Below are 19196 nucleotides of genomic sequence, written 5' to 3' on the forward strand. Positions count from 1 at the left end.
TGACAGCTACAAAAATTCACAAGCATCACTAAATTAAAAGATAGGACTGATATGAAGAAAGTTAGAATAAATCCCAACATATTTTCGTTGTCCTTATCGCACAGATATCAAGGAAAAGTGCGTGGGAATTACAACAACTGATAAAAGATCCAAGTTTAAAAACAAATGGACAAAAACTACCTCCGTTATCTATCTGGCAGGGAGAACAACTCAAGAGGGTGCCCATTTTCGGAAATCATCTGCACCAGGTAGTGCCTGCCAAGGGTGGCGAAAGTGTGCCAAAGGTCGGTGGAAACTTTGCCAAGCGTGGCAGAGCTGTGCGCCATACATGGCGTACTGGGATATACACTAGGTGGCGGAAAGGGGCACCTCTTTTGAAAATTAAGTCACAATAGAGGTTTTTAAGTGTTCAACTGATGATGTCAGGCAAGAAAAGGTAGGAAAGACAAGGATTCCAGCTATCTTCCGAATACAAAATAGTTGTTCGGGTTAACTTTTTTTTGAACTATAAGGGGTTTCAGAGTTGTAAAAACTCGACGAAGTGGGAACTTGTCGAAGCAGTCTCTCTCCAGAACAAAATCCAAAACGAGTGAGAATTTAGAAAAAAATTAGCAGTAGTCTTCATGGTTGGCCTAGCGTATGGACAAGGTTGCCAGGAAAAGCATTTAACACCCCCCCCCCCCACCCTCACCCAAAAAAAACAAGCAATAAAAAGTTATCAAAATCCGAAGTTTTTCAGACAAGCTCTCCAAGATTAGTCTAGCATGTAGATATAACGGGGACAAAGTCAATCGAAAGTCCTGAAACTCGAGGTTTTAAGTCCTCCCTCTGAGAAATTAAAGAAAATCTCATTTCAGTTTCAGTTGCACTGGCGTGTCCCTTATTTCGTTTTTCCTTCCCTCATCGGGATGGCACCGTCGTCCGCCGCTCTCACTTGTAAAACCCCCTTGATTACTACTTTGGACAAAAATAGCCGAAAAATGGCGTTTGAGCCATGAAATTTAAAGACATGTAATCTGAACCATCTGTCTCAAATTTGAACCAGCAGTACCTTGTGATTCTAGTTTTATTCGACAGAGACTAGTTTTCATTGGCTGTCAGTGACACTTTGACTAAAACCATACAATTCCTCTTCCCCTTTGAGTAACTTTACGTCTGTGGAAAGCATATGATTAGTTGAAAGTAATGCTATGCAATCACTTTCACCCAATGAATGACCATTTCACGATCCTTCTAGTTCGACGAATTTGGCTTCTGGTACAGTTTCAGTTTCTGATAACGATGCATACGCATAGAAACGATACATGCGCGTGCGCATTGACAGTGCGCAAGCGCACTGGTGAAAAATAGCAATAATGAGGGGCTATCTTTTTAAAATGATCGTGATAACAAGTATGGACCTGGGCTGCCAAACTGACACATTTTGTGTCAAAATGACATAATTTGATGTTGCGTGACACAATGACACATTCAGTCGAAATGATGACACAATCGACGAAAATGACACATTTTTCAATAAAAAATGACGCAATCGACAAAAAATGACACACTTTTCAAAAAAATTACTCATTTTTGTCATCCAAGTCTTGTTTTTTTTTAAATAGTAATAAAAGCAAAGTAAAATTTAAATTTTCTACCTCCAGAAAAGCTACAAATTAATGGAAGGGAATAACGCTACCCAACGGTGGCAGTAGTACACAAACAGTGCGGAATACAGGACAGATGCCATCACCATATTTAAAATTTAAACTACGCGAAGAAAACAGCCATATGTGGATATTTCAAATCGCAATGCAGGCTGAATATCTGAACTTAATTGGCTTCTTGATTGAGCATTTGATGTAGCCAACTGATACGTACTTAATAGTAAAAAGTAAACAGCATGCAGTTTACCAAAGCTGTATGCATAAGCAGCAACTCCCATTTTTAGGAGTACAGGAGAGGTATCCCACCTCGGACAAGATTACAAATTTCCAGAGATGTCTTTCCTTCAGAATAATCCATCTGGCTTAAAAAGGCACCAACAAATATGACAAAAATACTAGATTGAAGCTAGTTGAATGGCTTACAATTGAGTAAATTAAAAGCTTAGCCAATAAAGCCGATTGCGTATAGAGCCGATTACGATTACGAAGTAATACGAAAAGTCTATTTTCAATTTACTGTCGGAATTGATTGTCATTAAAACTTTCATAAATGTAAACTTGCCTCGTTGGCCGCTCAGACACAAATTTATTGTGTGTAACAATAATTTAATCGAATGTTTCTATTTCTTTCATGACGTCATAAAAAGGTCATTATCCCAAGAAAATAGGATAAGGTTAAGTTTACTCCTTTTTGAACTGATTTGGAAAATATTATATATTTAAAACTCTAAATAAAGATTTGACAATTAAATATTATACCTCTTGTGGCAAAAAAAATATGACACATTTTGTGACACATTATGGAATCTGAGATGACACAAAAAGCACATTTTTGGAAAAAATATGACACACTCCTTAAAAAAAATTTGGCAGCCCTGGTATGGACCGCATTCGCCACCCTGCCGGCACTAGCAGAGTGCTGGGACATCAAAGAGCTTATTTGAAAGCTAACTTTCAATATATATACGTGCTTTTTATAAATTCTTCTCGATAGCATTAAAGTAAAACACAATTTTCACAAAAGTGTGTCTTTATGTATCATTAAAACGGTTTTTATAAGAATAATTAAAATCTAAAAAACTTCAATCTGAATTTAAGATAAATTAACAGCAAAGTTGTGACGATTGCTTAATGGCCATATCTCATTTACGGTTGTTGACTGTAAATTTTAAGTTCAATAATACTTATAAATTTTATGGTTGAATAAAATTGTTTAGATTCAAGAAGAATGTTGAGCAATAAGTAAGAAGGAAACAGCTGGAGATGGTTCCAAGGCAGACAGATACGCAGAAATTTGTTTTGAGTGAGATTAAAGGGTCGGAATTCCAAAAAAAATAATATAAATAGGCAAATTACACGGAAAACCAAACATTCAACAGTGGGTCCTTCAGATAAATGTGAAAGAGGAGAAAATCGTTAACATATTTATATTTCGATTACATCTTTTGTGATGGAAGTTACCCTTCACAAGATTTCTCCAAACTCCCCCTCCAGAAAACACATACTACCTTCAATTTCAATTCACAGGCTAAAATCTGAAATATATTGCAAAAAGTTGGAAATTTTGAGACTAGAGGGGAAACCATTATAGCTTCGATTTCGGAGGAGACCAGATCTAGAAAGTCTAGACATTAAAAAGGAAAGAAGCCCCAAACCGAATCGAGGTTAATATTCATTTATAACTATAATTTCAATTAATTAATTTCATTTATAATTACAATTATATTTGAAAGCATTTCAAAGTTTTTCAAAGCAAAAAAACACAAATCAAACTCTACCAATAACATAATGGAGTAACACAGAATGGGACGAATTACTAAAGACGCCGCAGTGAAGGGGTGGGGGGTATCTACCTCTTTTAGTAGCCCTAAGAGTTTGCAAGCCTTTTCAAGCAGTTCGTGGTAACGAAATTTTGATGCTTATACAAGATATATAAAATTCATGAAGTTTAATGTTATCGATAAAAACTTATGAGTCTGAGAAAATTTGCCTATTTTTTGAAAAAGGGAGAAACACCCCTAAGGAATCAAGTGATCTTAATGAAAATCACTCCGTGAGAGAATATCAGAAAACCCTACTGTAGAGATATCAAGCTCCTATATACAAAATTTTTTAATTTTGAATTTTTCGCCGCAAGCAAGATCACGGATACGTGCTTTCTTTTTTTTTTTTTTTTTTTGATCGAACCGAACCAGTGATCCTAGAAGATCAGGAGAGGGCTCATTTAATCGAAAATCAAAACTTCAAGTGCCCTTTTGAGTGACGAAAAATATTGGGGGGCCAATAACCCCCCCTCCCATCCCACTTTATTATCCAAAATTGTCTGATCAAAATTTTGAGATAGGCATTTTTTCATCATGGTCGAAAGATCTAATAAATATGTCATTGAGGATGACTTGACCCCACACAGCCCCCGGGGGAAGGTCTGCGAGTTATGAACTTTCTCTATTGCTTATATATAGTATTGGCTATTGGGAAGTATAAATATATTTTCGGGGGTAGGGGGGGTCCGCTGGGGGTTTTACATTGGAAGATCTTTCTATGGAGGAGATTTTGTGGGGGGGGGGGAATTTTTCCATTGGAGAGGGATCTGAATTTCCCAGCATTAATTAAAAAACTATCAAAAATTAAATAAAAAACAAGTTTTTTCAGCTGAAAGTAAGGAGCATAATTAAAACTTAAAACCAACACAAATTATTACGCATATGAGGGGGTTTCCCCCTCCTCAGTACCCCGCTCTTTCTGCTAAATTTGTTCCAATTATTTAAGGATGACTCCTGATACAATAGGACAGTTTAATTAAAATAATAAGCTTTTTAAAAATTCAAAAAACACTTTAGCGTAAAGAGTGAGGTAATGAGAAGGGGGCAACCTCCTTATATACGTAATAATTTGTGCTCGTTTTCAGTTTTAATGTTGCTCCTTATTTTCAGCTGAAAAAACTTTTTTTTTTTATTTTAACCACAATGAACGAAAAGTTTTCGATGGCAAATATTTTGATTATTATTTCGTACGTATGGGGAATTTTCTCTATATAAGATCTACAAGAACAATTGACAGGATCATTTCAAAAAATCTGCCCCCTCCAAACGAAAACAAATCGCGGCCTGGGATTAAAATTATAGGCTAAAATCAGGTAGTATACTCTGAGAAATAAAAAAAAAATAATCTAAATATTACTTAAGTAATCAATCTTAATCATACAAAAATATACTACCATTGATTATTAATTTTATTATATGTATCTACACAGGTATATTTATTTATATCTTCTTGGCAAATCTACCAATATGACTGTTATATCTATAAAATCATATTATAATCTAGTTTATGAAATTCATGTTTTTTCCAAGAAATTGATAATCAGTTGCAAAAATCGGGATGTGTGCGAATGATTTGGAATGAACACCTCCTATAACTATAAGATTATTTTTTTATTCGCAAAACCGTTAAATATAAAAAACAACTTTACAGCAAAATAATACAATTATAGAATATAAAGAGATACCGAAAGCAACAGATTTTAAAAGGGAACTTCATCTTAGAACTACCGAAAGGCTAAAAGATTAATTTGAATCCATAGCATGGCAGTATAGAAGATTAAAGATACAAAAAAAAGTTCGTTAAGAAATGAGACAGAACTTGACCCCTTGACCTCCTGAATATAGTCTCAATTAATTACCAACCTAAAGGCCTAGAGCAATTAGTTATTCATCTCAAAGTCATATTTAAGTATTGATTATCTTTATAATGACTAAATTATTCTTTACAGCCTAAGTAATAATTATCACTTAATGTGTTATTGAAAAGTACAGCTAGAGGGACACAGTCTTATTAGAGGAATCTAAATTAAATTGCTGTATCATTAGAACGAATCAACCAGGGAGGTTTGATATTTTCTGATTTTTGTATCATCCAGCCAGGGTGTAGCCAGGAGAGTCTAACAGGGGTGGAAACCTTCATAACGCTCACAAACTTGTATACTTATGAAGCAGAGTCACGAGAATGGCCTTGAAATGGCGTTCGAAAGTGATCCCACCCCCATGGAAACCCTTGGCAAGTGGGACAAACACGAACAAGAGGCTCGGACCTGAAATTACAGCCCCAGGGCATGGGTCTTAAGAAAGCACGGGGCGATAATTTATTGACATTTACCACTGTTTCTGCAGTATATGGATGACTTTTAGTATTTTTCACTTTTTATTATTGTTTTTATTCTTTTTCTTTTTTTATTTGATTATCGTTCCTCCATATCATGATGTCGCATTCAGAAGGGATGTGTTTATGTTTAATTTTTTTGTTAATGATTGATATTAAATCAAGTTGATTGAAAATATCGTGATCTAAAATTTTGTCATGATAATCGAAGGAAAAAAGGGGGAAATACAAACCGAACCAGAATAATTCGCAAAGAGGCTTCAGACTCTTCGTCCAAATTCATGTAGTTATTATTGATTTTTTCCAATAATTTCGACTACTATCATTTATTTAACATTTTTACGTTTTTAAGATGTTTTGCTCTGCGCCTAAAACAATGTTACCGGTTCCAAAACCAAAAGTAACTTTTTGTTATCCTCGGTTTGGACTGATTAATATAGATTCTATAAAATAAGATACATATAATTATCATTAGACTTTTCCAATCTTTTTTTCCTCTTAATACTTCCATATTCATTAACTACCCTATATAAATGCTCCTTCATTCAAGGTTATAGCTTTGACTTAAAAATATATTTATTGGTAAATTTAAATTAAATTAAAAAAAACAAACAATTTTTTTCAACTGAAACTAAGGAGAGACACTAAAACTTAAAACAGAGCGGAAATGAAGGGGAAAATAAAAAAAAATAAAAAAAAAAAACAGAAAAAAACAGAGGGAAAATGATTCATATATAAAGGGGCTGCGGAAATTATTCAGTGTGTGAGAGGAGTTGCCCCCTTTTCAATGCCTTGCTCTTCAAGCAAATTTTTTTTAGTATATAAGAAAAATCTTCTTACTGTTCTAATTAAGCGCCTTTGTGTTTCAGGAGTCGTTTTTAAAGAATTGAAACTCTATATAAGTTTAAATAACATTTTTAATGAGTTACAACTTTATTGTAAAGAACGAGATATCGAGGACGAGAAACCACCCTCATAAATGGAATAATTTATTTTCGCTTAAAGTTTTAAAGTTGCTCCTTACTTTCAGTTGGAAAACCGTTTTTTCATTTATTTTCCGATCGTTTTTCAAATAATGCGGAGAAACTCCGCCCTTCCCCCTCCATGAAAAATACCCTTTAAAAGGTAAAAAAAGGTAAAGGATACGGCATTAGACTTTACAGTCCCTACCGGCGGTGCTGATCTCCATTTCTTGGCCCTTCAGCCAGGAAGTGCATAAAATACCCCCGAACAATTCCATTCTCGCTGAAAATTCCTTCCAAAAAATTTTGCAAACGATTCCACCCGAAAAAAATCTCCATCGCATAATTTTATCTGCAAAAGATTAACCCGTGATCTTTTTTTCAAATCATACCAGATATTCCCTATAAAAATTTCTAAAGGGTGAAGAAAATCATCCCCTAACAGAAAAATCTTCCAGGCAATTCCAATCCCACTGATAATTTCACCCAGACAATTCCCCCGTAACATATCAAACAGTTCGTGGTAGCGAACTGTAGCAAGGAGCGACCCGGCTCAATAGTAACCGAAACTCTAAAAAACGGAATTTTGATACCAATAGTTACATCAAAACAATCGCCTTTTAATGTTGATTTCAATATATAGATTTCATCCAGTTAGTTATACCCATCAAAAGTTACGAGCCTGAGAAAATTTGCCTGATTTTAAAAAATGGGGGAAAACACCTCCTAAAAGTCATCCAAAATAGCAACGAAGACCACACTGCTTTTCCATAACAAACAAATACAAAGTAGAAACAATAGGGAAAATCTTTTCAAGACAGTGGAAATCAGTTCTGTGAATATTTCGGCCCTATGTCCAAGGGCCGTCTTCAGCACAATACGAGAACAAGAGAGAAAATATGTATATATAAATAAACTTACATTAAATTGTGAGAATTAAAACTGAATAATGTTATTTAAAAACCTTTTTTTTTGAAACAGCCCTAGCATCCTTACTTCAACGAAGTTCAACCAGGACTGACAAAAAGAATGAAGTGAGAATATAAACTCCTTCAAACTAAAGAGAACAAAGTGATTAAATGCAATTTCTCAGAGCCAACCTTGCTTTCTTAGCAGCCTGTCCCAAAGGCCTTTTCGTAGCTGGTTCAGTACTATTATAAATCGGTTTAGTAAAATATTTTGTTAGATCGTTTATAATTAAATTTGAGCATAAAGAATTTGGTGAGTATTCCCCTAAGTCCCTGTTCAAAGAAATATTATAATTTATTTTGAGATTAATTTCGATTGATTCTCGAACCACCTGTTTTATCCCCAAATCATATTAATGATGAGGGAAGATTTTTCAAAAAGTATCGTGTGGGACGGATTATTAAATATATGCCAACCTAAAGCAGAATCGAAGGAGTTGTTGGAACTATTTGAAATTAATTCCTTGTCTATGTCTTTTTTATTCTGTTGTAACCGTTTTTCTAGATTCTGATGGGTCCTGCCGGACATAGTAATTTCCACAATCACAGGGTATTTGACAGACCCCTCATTGGCAAGTAACTGGGGTCTTATCTTTACCAGACTTTAAGAAATTAATGATTTTAAAATTATTAGTCAAAACTACGTACAGATTATTTTTTGTACAAATATTTTTCAATTTTGTTGTGATCTTTGGTATATACGGAAGATAGAAAATATTTGAGGGCTTATCAGTAACCTCACATTGTGAAATATCTTCTTCGATTTTACAAGAATGTTAATTATTTTATTGACAAAAGGAATGGGGTATCCATTACCCAAAAGAATATCTCTGATAAAGTTTATTCTGCATTTATATACGAATCGGAGCAAATATTTAGGACACGATCAATGAGGGAAGTTACAGCTGCTCTTTTAACTTGTGGGGGGGTGATTTGAATTAAAGTGAAGATATCTATTGTTTTGTGTTGGCTTTTGATAGATAGTAAAATCCAGTTTATTAGCATTACGAATAATTAACACATCTAAAAAAGAAAGTTTATTTTCAATTTCAACTTCTAGGGTGAACTGCAAATTTCGGTCGTAAGTGTTAAGATGATCTAAGAAGCCCCGAAGTTCAGCTTCCCCATAATTCCAAAGTGAAATTACGTCATCCATATAAAGACCCCAATAGACGTGTTTTAAAAAATAAGAATTTACTGCCCAATTTTCAAGGTTCTCGACATAAATATTTGCCAGTAGCCCGGATAAAGGTGCCCCCATGGGTAACCCATTTTTTTGCTGATAAAAAGAATCGCAAAATTGAAAATACATAGAAAACTTATTACAAATTTTAACCAGAGTCATTAAAACTTCACAATCAATTCCCGTCGCTGAAGCCTCAATTAAGTGGTAATTTTCTTCTATTTTGTTTTTGAATAATTCCTCAGAAATAGTCACATCTATATTTGTATTATATAAAAAAAACTAGTTTTTTTAACTGAAAGTAAGGAGCGACATTAAAACTTAAAACGAACAGAAATTACTCCGTATATGAAATAGATTGTTCCCTCCGCAATCCCTCACTCTTTACGCTAAAGCTTTTAATTGTTTTAAAAAGCAGAATTGTGGCAAAGAGTCAAACTTTAGCGTAAAGAGCGAGGTATTGCGGAGGGAACAATCTATTTCATTGACGGAGTAATTTCTGTTCGTTTTAAGTTTTAATGTCGCTCCTTACTTTCAGTTAAAAAAACTAGTTTTTTTTATATAATTTCTGAACGTTTTTGAATTAATGCATGTTTGATTTTGACTCTCCACACGTAAACTATTCAAATGAAATTTGCATATTAATTCCTTTTTTGGCTAAATGGCTTTCTCTTAGTTTTGATCATACGATTTTGAGAAATATGGGATGGGGAAGGAGGCCTAGTTGCCCTGCAATTTTTCCGTTACATAAAAAGGCAACTATTAATTTTAATTTTAACGAATTTTCTTATTAGCAAAAAATATACGTAACTTTAGAATTAACTTACGTAACAAACTTTTATATTCTTTAATTATTATTATGTATATGAGGGGGTTGTACCCTCGTTAATACCTCGTTCTTTACACTAAATCGTAAGTTTTGTCCCAATTCTTTAAGAATGACCCCTGAATCAGAAAGGCCGTAGAATAAATAGTTGAAATTACTAAAAATACTTTAGCATAAAGAGCGAGGTATTTATCTCCTCCTAAATACCTCGCTCTTTATGCTAAAGTATTTTTAGAACCCCTCATATGCGTAATAATCTCTGTTCGTTTTAAGTTTCAATGCTGCTTCTTCCTTTCATTTGAAAAAACGTTTTCATGTTTATTTTTCATTGTTTTCTTATAGTAATGCTAGAGAATCCTGCGCCCTTTTCATTGAATTTTTCTTCCCCCATGACAGATTCCTCCAAGGAAAGATCCTCCAACATAGCCCCCTCTCCTCAGCCCCAACCCCAAACAAAATAAAATCCCCCTGAAAACGTCTGTACACTTCCCAATAACCATTACTATATGTAAACACTGGTCAAAGTTTGTAACTTGCAGCCCCTCCCCCAGGGATTGTTGGGGAGTAAGTCATCCCCAAAGACATAGTTATTATGGTTTTCAACTATGCTGAACAAAATGGCTATCTCAAAATTTTGATCCGTTGACTCTGGGAAAAAAATGAGCGTGGGAGGGGGCCTAGATGCCCTCCAATTTTTTTGGTCACTTAAAAAGGGCACTAGAACTTTTCATTTCCGTTAGAATGAGCCCTCTTGCGAAATTCTAGGACCACTTGGTCGATACGATGACCCCTGGGGAAAAGAAAAAAAAAAAAAAAAAAAAACAAACAAACAAATAAACACGAACCCGTGATTTGTCTTCTGGCAAAAAATACAAAATTCCACATTTTTGTAGATAGGAGCTTGAAACTTCTACAGTAGGGTTCTCTGATACGCTGAATCTGATGGTGTCATTTTTGCTAAGATCCTACGACTTTTAGGGGGTGTTTCCCCCTATTTTCCTAAATAGGGCAAATTTTCTCAGGCTCGTAACTTTTGATGGGTAAGACTAAACTTGATGAAACTTATATATTTAAAATCAGCATTAAAATGCGATTCTTTTGATGTAGCTATTGATATCAAAATTCAATTTTTTAGAGTTTTGGTTACTATTGAGCCGGGTCGCTCCTTACTACAGTTCGTTACCACGAACTGTTTGATACATGAAAACAATGTCAAAACTACTAACTATTTTGTTTTCTGAAATACTTGTGTTGCTAAGTTTTTCAACCAAATCTGCCGAATTACGAATATAGGAATTTTGAGAATACAATAAAGGTTTGAAAGCTGTGCAAGGCCACTTTCCAATATTGGCAGCGGTGGCTTTAGTACACACTACGATAGGTCTTAAGGGAATACCCTGTTTATGTATTTTTGGTAAACCGTAGTTGTATAGCTATGGGGCGATTTTACCATTTTGTTTTAGCTGCTTTAATTCATTTATAATATTATTAGCAAACTGATCAGTAGGATCATGAGTTATTGTTTTATATGTAATTGTGTCATTTAAATGCAAAAGAATTTTGTTGTCATAGTCTGTCGTATTCATGACAACAAATGAATTGCTTTTGTCTGCTTTAATTATTATAATAGAAGGATCTTTTCGGAGATTAGATAGTATTTTTATGTCGTGCAAATTTTTCGGTGTGGAAGTGATAGGAGGCTTAAACTTTTTTTGGCTGTTATAAAGGGTATTTATAAGACCAGATCTAACTTCATCAGGGTTAGAAACAGAAGGATAGTGTTTATGCAAAGCGGACTCTAGAGAGGAAACTATATCTGCCAGAGGAACCTGTTTCGGTAGAAAAGATAATTTTGGACTTTGTTCCAGTGTTTCGATTTCCTGGGGTTCCAATGTTTTAGAAGAGAGGTTAACAATAGCAGGTAAATTTAAATAATCAGAGGGAGGGGGTTAGTGGGCGACAATCTCCTCACATCTAGCATACAATGAACATGGCAATAAAAATACCTTTTAATAAATTGCTATATAGAGGGGTGGGGTATTAGTGCTACATTCTCAATCTCCTGGAAAGACTAGACCTATTAAATTCAGAAAACAACTTTAAAACTTTCTAAAACGCTTACTAATATCATTTCTCAAGCCAGTCGAATTAATTTAACCCAGCCACCCCTCCTATATTGGTCGAATATATCCCCCGAAAAGAATGTACGCAATGAACTTTCCATTCGCTTATTGCCGTTCGACGGTAAATCTATTGTAAGATGAGTCACATACGGAAAATTCATTGCGTATATACAACTTGGGATGCATATTTGACCTTTAATGGATGGGAGTAATTTTATACTTAAATAACGATATTAATAAGTACTTGAGAATGTTTAAAGCAGTTTTCAGAATTTTATACCATTTCCTTTAAGAGAAGGGGAATGCAACACTAATACTTTTCTGCATTCTGCAATACGCATTTTTAAAAGTGGCCCTTCAACCACAGACCTGGTTTAAATAATATGCAACTAATGAAAACGGTAGCAATGAATATGATAGAGAACTTACCTAATGTATTGACATTCACCATTTTTCCTGGAATCCGAAGTATCCAAATTTTCACGATGTAAAGGAACTACCTTCCTTTCCCCTCCAATGACCATCAACGCCGAATGATACGCCGGATCTTCAATAAGGTCAACTCTAGCAAAACGGCTACTCAAAACAGGGGGATTGGATCGTTCATACAATATTGCCTCTGCCAATTCAGGAGTCTTTTCGTCCCTTAACACCTGGAAATCTTCTATTTCTTCCACAGAAAGACCTCCACCTTTTATAGACTGTCTTTCTGCTTCCATTTTAGAAAGTAATTCTCTGCTTACTGAATGATAGAGTTTTCTTTGAGCAGAGTCGGGAGCAGTGGCATAATCTAAAATGTCATTTTTCTTCTTATAGAAGGTATCAAATTGAGGCTCAGACTTCGGTTTTGAGAATGTACTCATCTTTCTTAAAATTTTGGCTTTAAGGCCATAACCTCTCAACTTAGAAGATTCATCCTGTACCCTCGGACGAAATTCAGATCCTGTATATTGTCCTGGCATAGCATCCATATAATCAGTATAGTCAGATTCATTTGCAAGGTATGTAGAATTTATAGACAAAAGCAATTCTCTTGGATTTAAAGGCTGAGGTATAAAACCTACAGTTCTAGGGTATTCTTTATACTTTGCGTAAGTTTCACTCCGAGACCTACCATAGGTACCATAAGGATCATATCGGGGGTATTCATAAGTTTCAGTTGCGGATGTTTTGGGTCTGATAGTGGCGTAGACGGTATCATGATGAACTGATGGAGTTGTTGGTGGCAGCGGAGGTAAAGGTCGAACTTCCTGAGGATAAAGTCTCCTTGTGGTACCTAACCCCCCAACATTATATCCTGCGGGGCTAGCATTTCTGGATCGTTCACTTGAGGCTTGTGTACAAACACTTTCAGGGTACAATTCACTATTTCGTCTTTTAATATTCGCACACAGGGTTTCATACTCTTTAATACTTTTCGCTGGAGAGACCGACCGTGAAGGGCTGCATTCTGAACTTAGCACACAATTTATACTTTTATTTTGCCTCTTTTGTGGGGTTAAAAACTTTTGCTTAAAAACTGTGGGGTCAAATTCACACTGCGAAAACCCAGATATAAACATTGATTGTTGCTCAATATCACTTACTGGACAATACTGAACATCATGGCCCGTATCATTTGCTTGTGTGGCTCCAATTTTTGTCAATTTAGTTCTCACGAGGCTGTCCTCTAATTCACATTCTGTGGGTATAGATATGCGTGAGATTATTTGCGGATGGTCAGTTTTTTCGGCTATGTTAAAATTATTCACAGCGCCGGACTTTATTTTTTCTGAACTATTGATTTGTTTCATACATGATAAATTATCCAAAGTAGGCTTTTCTGCGTATTCCAGTTTTCTAGTTTCTAAGAGATGCTCATGGTAATCTTCAATTGCTGTTTCTAAATTATTGGTTTGTTTTATACATAATAACTTATCTAAATTAGATCTTTCTGCACACTTTCTAGTTTCTAGGGGGCTTTCAAATTTATCACCAGTTGCGTCTGAGCTGTTAATTTGCTGTACACACAAAAAATTATCCAAACTAGATCTTTCTGCGTTTTCCAGTTCCCTAGTTTCAAAGTTAGGTTCACCAGTTTTAATTTGTTGGTGTACTGATATATTTGAAGCCACTGTCTCCTCAAATTTACATATTTGTTTAACACCTGTCATAATCTGCACTATGGTCCTATCCTCTTCTGCAGTAAGAATCTCGCTACTAACATAGTTGCACGGCTTTGTTTCTTGGGACTCACCATTTTTCTTTGTCACCAAAGCACTACTAGACAATGCTCTTCGTAATAAAGAGGGTCTAGCTGGTTTTTTAATTTGCGGTGTTTTAACACTATTCTCTTTTTTTGCAATTCCATTAGTAACACTATCACTTGGGGCATTATTCTCTTCTTTACTTTCTGAGTTTTCCATTATTACTTCCACATGGTCTGAAATAGTATTTTTAACTGGCCAACTTTGACATTGGTGAATCACTTCGGATTGTATCAAATCTGACTTACTGCTTACGGGTAGGACGGTACTACACAACAAAGGAATTTCTCCATGGCTGTTACTCCCACTCAATATGCCTGAGGTAACACCTTTCAAAGTAGATTTGTAACAGACGTCTGTCTCATAATCACTCTTGCCTCGAACTTTATTAACCTTTTTTTCGACAGGTCCAGAAAATCGTTTTGAAAAACTTGGCTTTGGTTCCAGCTTTTCATTAATTAGGTGCTTCTGTTTTTTTAATGACAGATAATTAGGTTGACCCTCTTCTTTGACAGATTGCTGACCCTGAAGAGAATTCATAATGCCTTTTAAATTAACACTTTGAAATGACACTTGAGAATTTTCAACTGTGTTATCTTGCTCTTGACACATTGAACTATTTATGTTTTCAAGGGGTTTAATTTCATCCGTAATAAATGAGGGTTTGGAAGCTTCTTTTGACTCTTTTAATACTCCTGTTAAATTAGATTTTGTACAACTCTGACTTTGAGATAATTTAGTCTCGGCTGTCTTATAATACAAATCTGACGGTTGCTTATTGCTTAATACATCTTTTTTTGAGCTGTCAAAATCAGCCGAATCAATCAAAAATGATTTTGGGCTGTTATTGTCGCCCAGCCCAATATTTGGTTGAGTTAATCGCTTTACGTGAGAAGATTCAGAGCTCAATTTTTTACTCATGTCATCAACTGGTTCACAAGTAATTTTTCGTTCCGAGAGTGTTGACAAGTGGCAATCATTAGTACCATCTGGAGCTGCTAAATTTTGCTTATTTTCGACCGAATTTGAAACCGCATTTTTTATAGGATTTCTTAATGAGATAGCTCTTCGAAGAGTGGCTGACTGTCTTGGAGGTTTCAACAGGCTTGATCGAACAGAAAAATCAGCTATGCTCGCATTACTTTTCTTGTCAATGACTTTGTTTTCTTCTCTTGATAAGGGCTCATTAAGTGACTTCTTTTCATCTAAAGGTAAAACAGAGTCAGGCTTTTTCTTTCTTCCTTGACATGCCTTTTCACTATTTTTACTTTCGATATTTGTTTGACTGTTGCTGTTAGATTCTGGAGCAGATAGGACACTAGACAACTTTGATTTTTCTTCACTCTTCAGGTCGTTTTCATTTTCTGCAGATTTCAGATTGTTAACACGCATTTTGTTAATACTCTCCTTGCTTAGAGTATTTCTTAAGCTTGGCTTGGAGGAAGAATTTTTGCTAAGAGGGATCTTGCTACGATTGGGGCGAGCCGGTGCCGAAACTTTTTGATGAAGACTAGATTCTGAATGGCAGGGCTTGCAACCCGTTTTCAGTTCTTCAACGGGCTGGTCTGACGATATACTTCTGATTATTTTCTTACTTCGTAAGGGTTTTTCTCTAGAAGGTGAGCGACTAATGGAATTATTAGGAGTTGTTGATGCTTTATTAATTTTGGCAGATTTATCAGACACGTGTTGAGGTGACGTCAGTTTTCCATTTAAGGAGGATGTTCGCTGCACTTTAGGAGCGGGTAGTTTGTTCCTTTTTGGAAGAGCTTTGCTTGGGGCTGAAGATTCTTTAGCGTTAAAACTTGTATCTGGATGAGATTCAAAAGAATTACATACTGTTGGATGTAAATTACTGAGATTTAAGGACGACGCGTTAGTTGATGAGCTCGAATTTAAATCAAAAGCTTTATTAGAATTATTTAATAGAGAACTCTCATTTTTACTTTCATTATTCTGACTTTTGGAAAAGGTATTGGTGGCATTTTTCACAAAAGTTCCGTCTTTAGCCTCAGTTTTAACTGCTTTAATGCCAACCTGGTTCGAAGTTTTTATCATCAACTTCGGGTCCACATTTTTACTCTGGGTTGATGTTTTAGTAAAAGTTAATCTTACCGAATCGTTCCGTTTGAAATAATCCTTCTGTTTTGGTTCTACTGGGTCCGTAGCCTTTGTAGTTGAAGCCACAATTCTGGGTAATCTACTTACTCTGCAAGAAGAACTGTTCGCCAGAGCAGGGCTGCTTTCCCTGCCCGACTTTCTCCTCGGTGGCGGAATCGGCATAACGAATATCTTTAATCTTACTAATATGCTTTTAACTTACTATTTACAACTACATCATGTAATAAAATCGAAGAGTCAGTATTACCGTTTTCTTCCCTTTTACGAGATTCACTTTAAGCTATATCAACAAAACATACCCCAGTACAGTTATAAGCAATTACTGCTTCCAATTATCACTTCAAGGGAAAGGTCGCACGCAATTAAATTTTTTTGTTGCCAATTAAAGAGGAGGAAGACGTAACATTAAAAAGCATACGCAAGACTATGCCTCATCACATTCCTCTCACAGCAGGTTCTTAAACGCTAGTATCCATTTTCCGTGGAGATAATGTCTGTTTGTCACTCTCTCAAATCTCGGATCGCACTGAAGCTATCTGAATAAGGTATTAGTCGAGCATGGCCTTCAGCTATGCAAGAGACAATTAACCACTTGTTTCAAATAATGACCACAGACCAGGCACATTATATTTTGTCTTCGCGTGTATCCACACCCCTTTTCACTGTAAACGGAAGCGGTCATAACTGATTTGATTGAAAACTATATTGACCACTTTCAATACTACCTGCAAAAGACGGCCTGGTATTAGTTATTATAACTAAATTAAACAAATATGTGTTTGAGGTCTATAGGATACAATTTGAGACAACCAAGTGATAACACATTTTGGCTTTTTAAAATATCAATATTAACTACAATAATAGGTACTCCCGTACAATGCAGAACACGCGGTAAAATTCTAGTTAATTGTATACCCACGCGGTAAAATTCTAGTTAATTGACTTCTTGCTATCTCGGAAAAAGTTTAGGTTAGGAAAATGAAACTTTCAGGGATGGGTCTACAGGCTAAAGTATTTCCCGGGAAGGTATTTAAAGTACCCACCTCCGCTCCTTCTCCCTCTAGAGGGCCCTGAAATTTGACTAGATGATAGGTCTAAACCTATTGAAATTTTGACAAAACAGCATTTTACCTTAATTTTCAGCGCTCGTGAAGTGATGTTTGGTTACTCTTAATGAAATATACCAAAGTATGATGAAAATATATTACTTTAGTAGCAAAATTGTGGGAACTACAATTACCTAACTGAAATACCAACTCTATTTATTAGGCTAAATATTTAGTCAAACAGTTCGTGGTAACGAACTGTAGTAAGGAGCGACCCGGCTCAATAGTAACCAAAACTCTAAAAAATGGAATTTTGATACCAATAGCTACATCAAAAGAATCGCATTTTAATGCTGATTTTAAATGTATAAGTTTCATCAAGTTTAGTCTTACCCATCAAAAGTTACGAGCCTGAGAAAATTTGCGTTTTTTTAGAAAATAGGGGGAAACGCCCCCTAAAAGTCATAGAATCTTAACGAAAATCAAACCATCAGATTTAGCGTATCAGAAAACCCTACTGTAGAAGTTTCGAGCTCCTATCTACAAAAATGTGGAATTTTGCATTTTTTGCCAGAAGGCAGATCACGGATGCGTGTTTATTTGTTTTTTGTTTTTTTTTTTCCCAGGGGTGATCGTATCGACCCAGTTGTCCTAGAATGTTGCAAGAGGGCTCATTCTAACGGAAATGAAAAGTTCTAGTGCCCTTTTTAAGTGACCAAAAAAATTGGAGGGCACCTAGGCCCCCTCCCACGCTAATTATTTTCCCAAAGTCAACGGATCAAAATTCTGAGATAGCCATTTTATTCAGCGTAGTCGAAAAACCTTATAACTATGTCTTTGGGGACGACTTACTCCCCCACAGTCCCCGTGGGAGGGGCAACAAGTTACAAACTTTGACCTGTGCTTACATATAGTAATGGTTATTGGGAAGTATACAGGCGTTTTCAGGAGGATTTTTTTGGTTTGGGGGAGGGGTTGAGAAGAGAGGGATATGCTGGGGGGACTTTCCTTCGAGAATTTGTAATGGGAGAAGAAAATTTCCATGAAGGGAGAGCAGGATTTACTAGCATTATTTAAAAAAAAAAAAACAATTAAAAAATAAAAGTGAAAAAGCTCTTTCAGCTGGAAGTAAGGAACAGCAATAAAACTTAAAACAAACAGAAATTATTACCCATATGAGGGGCTCACCTCCTTCTAATACCTCGCTCTTTACGCTAAAGTATTTTCAGTAATTTCAACTACTTATTCTACAGCTTTTGTGATTCAGGGGGTCATTCTTAATGAATTGGGATAAAATTTAAGCTTTAGTGTAAAGAGCGAGGTACTGACGATGGGGCGAATCCCCTCATATATGTAATAAAAACATGAGAATACAAAAGTTCTTTACGTAAGCTAATTTATAAGTTACGTAAATCTTTTACCAATAAAAAGATTCGTAAAAAATTAAAAGTTCTAGTTGCCTTTTTAATTAACCAAAAAATCGGGGGGCAACTAGGCTTCGTCCCCCGCTCTTTTTCTCTCAAAATCATTCGATCAAAATTATGAGAAAGCCATTGAGTCAAAAAAAAAATATGCAAATTTCGTTTTGATTATTCCTCTGCGGAGAGCCAAAATCAAAACATGCATTGATTCAAAAACGTTCAGAAATTAAATAAAAAAAACAAGTTTTTTTAACTGAAAGTAAGGAGCGACATTAAAACTTAAAACGCACAGAAATTACTTCGTATATGAAAGAGGCTGCTTCCTCATCAACGCCCCGCTCTTTACACTAAAGTTTTTTACTGTTTTAAAAAGAAGAATTGAGAGAAAGAGTCAAACTTTAGCGTAAAGAGCGGAGCGTTAATGAGGAAGCAGCCTCTTTCATATACGAAGTAATTTCTGTGCGTTTTAAGTTTTAATGTCGCTCCTTGCTTTCAG

General features: G+C 35.4%; 1 protein-coding gene across 1 annotated transcript in view; it reads right to left on the bottom strand.

The window, feature by feature from the left end:
- The window catches only part of LOC136037398 (uncharacterized), a 154314-nt gene extending 137547 nt beyond the window's left edge, over positions 1-16767 (bottom strand). The window contains exon 1 of the mRNA XM_065720143.1: positions 12296-16767. Within this exon, the coding sequence (XP_065576215.1) occupies positions 12296-16395 (4100 nt within the window). The 5' untranslated portion in view covers positions 16396-16767. The remainder of the gene's footprint in view (positions 1-12295) is intronic.
- Between the last annotated feature and the right edge of the window lie 2429 nt (positions 16768-19196).

Source organism: Artemia franciscana, chromosome 16 (assembly GCF_032884065.1).
Source record: "Artemia franciscana chromosome 16, ASM3288406v1, whole genome shotgun sequence".
In the NCBI taxonomy this organism is placed as follows: Eukaryota; Metazoa; Arthropoda; class Branchiopoda; order Anostraca; family Artemiidae; genus Artemia; species Artemia franciscana.